Here is a 3,849-nt window from a genome sequence, read left to right as displayed (position 1 = left end):
TCCCGGTCCCGATCCCCATCCCCATCCCGATCCCGGTCCCGATCCCGATCCCCATCCCCATCCCGATCCCGACTCCCCTCGGCGGCCGCACCTGCGGGGCTGACGCGCGCCCCCAGTGCCGCCTGGCCACGCCCCCCTCCGCCCCTCAGCCAATGAGCGGGAGGGGGCTCTGTCCGGTGGCCAATGGGAGCGCGGCGGGCGCGCCCCCGCCCCCTATTTGAGGCGCCGAGCGCGGCCGCGCGCTCGCAGAGGCGGCGGCGGGAGCGGGCGGAGGGAGCGGGGCCGGGAGCGGGACCCGGAGCGGGAGCGGCCCCGGGAGCGGACGGTGCGCCCGGCGCTGCCCCGCACCGCGCTCGAGGCCGCTCCCATGGAGGCATTCCCCGGCGCCAAGCTGGAGCAGCACCGGCACCTCCCGCCCGTGGAGTGCCTGCCGGGCGCCCGCTACGGCGGCCGGAGCCACAGCGCCTGCGGGAACGTCTTCAACTCCTGGAACGACTACCTGGGGCTGGCCACGCTCATCACCAAGGCCGTGCGCCCCGGCAAGGGCTTCGGCGCAGAGCCCCCCTCGGTGGTGGTGGCGGCCGCCGTGCCGCCGGCCGAGGAGGAGGAGGAAGAGGAGGAGGAGGAGGAAGAGGCGGCGGGGCCGTACTTCGAGGGCGCGCTGGACTTGCACGACCTGGACCTGTGCGGGCATCACCATCACCACCACCACCACGGCGAGGGGCTGCTGGAGGAGCGCTTCGCCGACTTCAGCCCGTTCCCCGGGCGCGGCGGCCCCGCCGCCGTGGTGTTCGACTGCTCGGGGGAGCACCCGGGCCGGGAGGGCTCCGCCTGGGGCGGCGTGGTGGTGGCGGGGCGGCTGCCGGCGCACCCGCGGGCCGCCTCCCGCCTGCTCAAGCCCGAGCTGCAGGTCTGTGTCTTCTGCCGGAACAACAAGGAGGCGGTGGCCCTCTACACCACGCACATCCTCAAGGGACCCGACGGCCGCGTCCTCTGCCCGGTGCTGCGGCGCTACACCTGCCCCCTCTGCGGCGCCAGCGGCGACAATGCCCACACCATCAAGTACTGCCCCCTCTCCAAAGTGCCGGCGGCCCGGCAGCTCCGGCACGCCCGGACGGCGCTGGGCAGGAAGGGCCGCTGACCCCCGGGACCGTCCCCCGGCCCGGTGACACTGCCCCGGCCGGTGCGCGCTGGCCCGCGCCGAGCCCGGCGGGGACTGCGCGGCGGAGATGCGCTGTGTTTGTTTATTGTAAGAAAGAAAATATATCTATATGTGATTTTTACGGAGACGGCGAGATCTGACTTGCGGGGAGTGGGATCGGAGGGTCGAAGCGGCCGCCGGGAGGGTCGCGGGGGTCTCAGGTCGCCCGAGGAGGGGCAGCGCCGCCTCCTGCCGCCCGGCCCGGAGCGCATCCCAGACCGGGATCCTGCGGGGCTGCACCGCGGGGAGCGGGCCGGAGAGCTGTTCTTAATTGCCACTTAATAGCAGGGTGTTTAATTAGGGTACAACACTACGCCTTTCTGGTCTTGAAGCAAACGTCCCATCGGTTTCCTTTGCCGGTCTTAAAACCGGTGTGCAAACCGCGATCAAACCTGCCCTCAGTAGTTAACTCCTGCTTCCCGAAATCGCAGCATCCTACCTGGAGCGGTGCCCCGCGGTCACTCGTGAGCAGGGATGGATGGCGCTGGCCTCGCAGGTCCCCGCATCGGATGCTCGGCTTTGGGGAAGGTCTGAGAGGAGAAAACACCGAAGTGCACGTTTGAAAACATGATGACTCTGGGCCAGGGTGCAAACGGAGTCCTTTCTGCTGACAGAAAGGCAGTTACAATGGCACAGAACAAGATTTGATGCAGCTGTGTTTGTAGTGGTGAAGGGGGAGGTGATATGAAGCCTGGAGGAAAAAGACCTGGACAAAGCAGGAAGCTGTGACCATAGGATAATGGAAGAAAGGGAGGTTGTGTATTTTGAAGAGCTGAGAAAATGTGGCTTTAACTCATTGCAAGTAGAAGGGATCTACCCATGTGGTTAACAAATATCCTTAACACTACATAGACTGTACAAAGCATAAGAATTATACTGAAGATCTGGACTACCCTGGGTGATGGCAGATCCTTGGTACTGAATATCAGCCAGGGCTACGTTGTTTCTAGTCCTCAAAAGACCAGAAATTGCTTATTTTCTGACTCAGAGGAAGGAGAAGGAGCAGCAGGCTTGTAGTTTGCTTAGGATCCCTCCAGAGCCAAAAGGCAGGTGCAGGAGTTTTCAGAGTGGAGTGTTTGTTACACTGCAGATGGCTTTGTGACACCTGGGATGTGGAGGGGTGCTCTGTCCAGGGAGGATGCCCTAATGAAAGCAGGGAGGTGAAGAGGACCTTGTGGAGGAACTGCTGGGGCATCACCAGGACCCTGAGAAAGGAGATGGGTCCTGACAGAAAAAGGGAACCAGGAAAGTGAGGGGTGATTCACACTTGTGCAGTTTCCTTTTGGAAAGCTACTCAGCAGGGTGGGAATGGGATCGAGAGAAGAGGGGGAGAGCAGGACAGTCAAGAATGGAGTCAAAACATGTGTGGGATGGGCTGGGGACGAGGGCCCAGAGTTCATTATTCATCACAGCTGTTGGCTCACAGCCACAGCAATTAGGAGGGAGAACCTGATTTTGTGTGGAAGTATTCCTTTAAATCTCCATCAGATGACTCCAAAGATGGTGTCAGCTCTAATTACCAAATGCAGTGGGGCTTGCATTAAATAACACTCAATGGCTGCAGTTACCCTTGTGGCAGCCTCTCTCCTTGTGCTAAATACCATTACTTATTGTCTCCTGCTCCATGGGATGTGCACCACTGGCTCTTCTAAGCTGTTAGAAGTTAGATGTGTTTGGTTTTGTGATTCCTGGTCCACGTAGGTTTAATCTGTGTCCACCACACATTAGAATCAAGCTCAAGTGTGATGCTGTGGGAAGAGTTTCCTTCTGTATTTTTGTTTCCTTGTGGGAAGTTTTGAAGATCCATATATACATTTCAATGCAGTTGACTGTTACTGGACACAAAAGCAAGAAAGATCTAAGTAAATCTGTCTCGGGTGTTTTCTGAGGGTTAACTGGCCGGGCTGGAGTGGAGTTGCTCCTCGCAGGGTTTGCCATGTCCCTGCCCCACCTCTCAGCTCTTTACATTAAGCTGCTGTGCAGTACCAGCCCTGGAAATCCATCAGGATACCAGCAGGTCCCCTGCCTCGGATGGCACTGGCCTAGTGCATCATTGGTGTGAGAGGAAAAGGGTTGTATTGATGGCCTGGGCTCTGTTTCTCCTGGTTCCTCTCTCGTCCCACATGTGCACGGCCTGGCTGTGGGAAGGTCAAGAGCTGCCTGTCATCGCTGGCACGTGGCATGAGGGATCTGATCAGAGTCTTAACAGGTAAAGTGGGAGAGTAACAGCTTCAAAAGACCAGCTGGGGGTGGGGAGAAATAAAACAACAGACTGTTCCAGAGAGGAGATGATGAGATTCAGCATCGGCAACTGACAGCCTGAGAGCAAGGCTCAGTTACTTTACATGATCATTCAACAGGACAATTTCCCCTTCTAAGTTTTACAAGTAAGAATCTGACAAAGACTAAACCTTTGAGGATATTATGATTGGTCTTTTTTTGTGGTGTTTTTTTTTTTTTTTTAAGTAAGCTCCTGTGATTTCTGGTGCACCAGCACACTCCTTGTGGCACTGAGTAAGCAGGAGCATGCTTGTTCTTGGTCAGTCTGAAAAGCTTACTACAATTCATAGTGTTTATAGAGCCACTTTGATTCCTTAAATACTGGGAACCACTTACATTAGTAATTTAAATCCTAGGAACAACAGCAG

General features: G+C 57.8%; 1 protein-coding gene across 1 annotated transcript; it reads left to right on the top strand.

Annotated features, from left to right (window-relative positions):
* The first annotated feature begins 292 nt into the window (after positions 1–292).
* NANOS1 (nanos C2HC-type zinc finger 1) lies at positions 293–3,068 on the top strand. The gene has a single exon (XM_027655324.1). The coding sequence runs from the start codon at positions 368–370 to the stop codon at positions 1,139–1,141; it is 774 nt and encodes a 257-aa protein (XP_027511125.1). The 5' UTR covers positions 293–367; the 3' UTR covers positions 1,142–3,068.
* The last annotated feature ends 781 nt before the right edge of the window (positions 3,069–3,849 follow it).

The sequence above is a fragment of the Corapipo altera genome, unplaced genomic scaffold (genome assembly GCF_003945725.1).
Source record: "Corapipo altera isolate COAL_440 unplaced genomic scaffold, ASM394572v1 180, whole genome shotgun sequence".
Classification (NCBI taxonomy): Eukaryota; Metazoa; Chordata; class Aves; order Passeriformes; family Pipridae; genus Corapipo; species Corapipo altera.
This window is presented reverse-complemented; position numbering and strand designations above follow the sequence as displayed.

Excerpts from the sequence above, each read along its gene's own strand:
- NANOS1 (XM_027655324.1), top strand. The coding sequence starts at position 368 with ATGGAGGCATTCCCCGGCGCCAAGCTGGAGCAGCACCGGCACCTCCCG.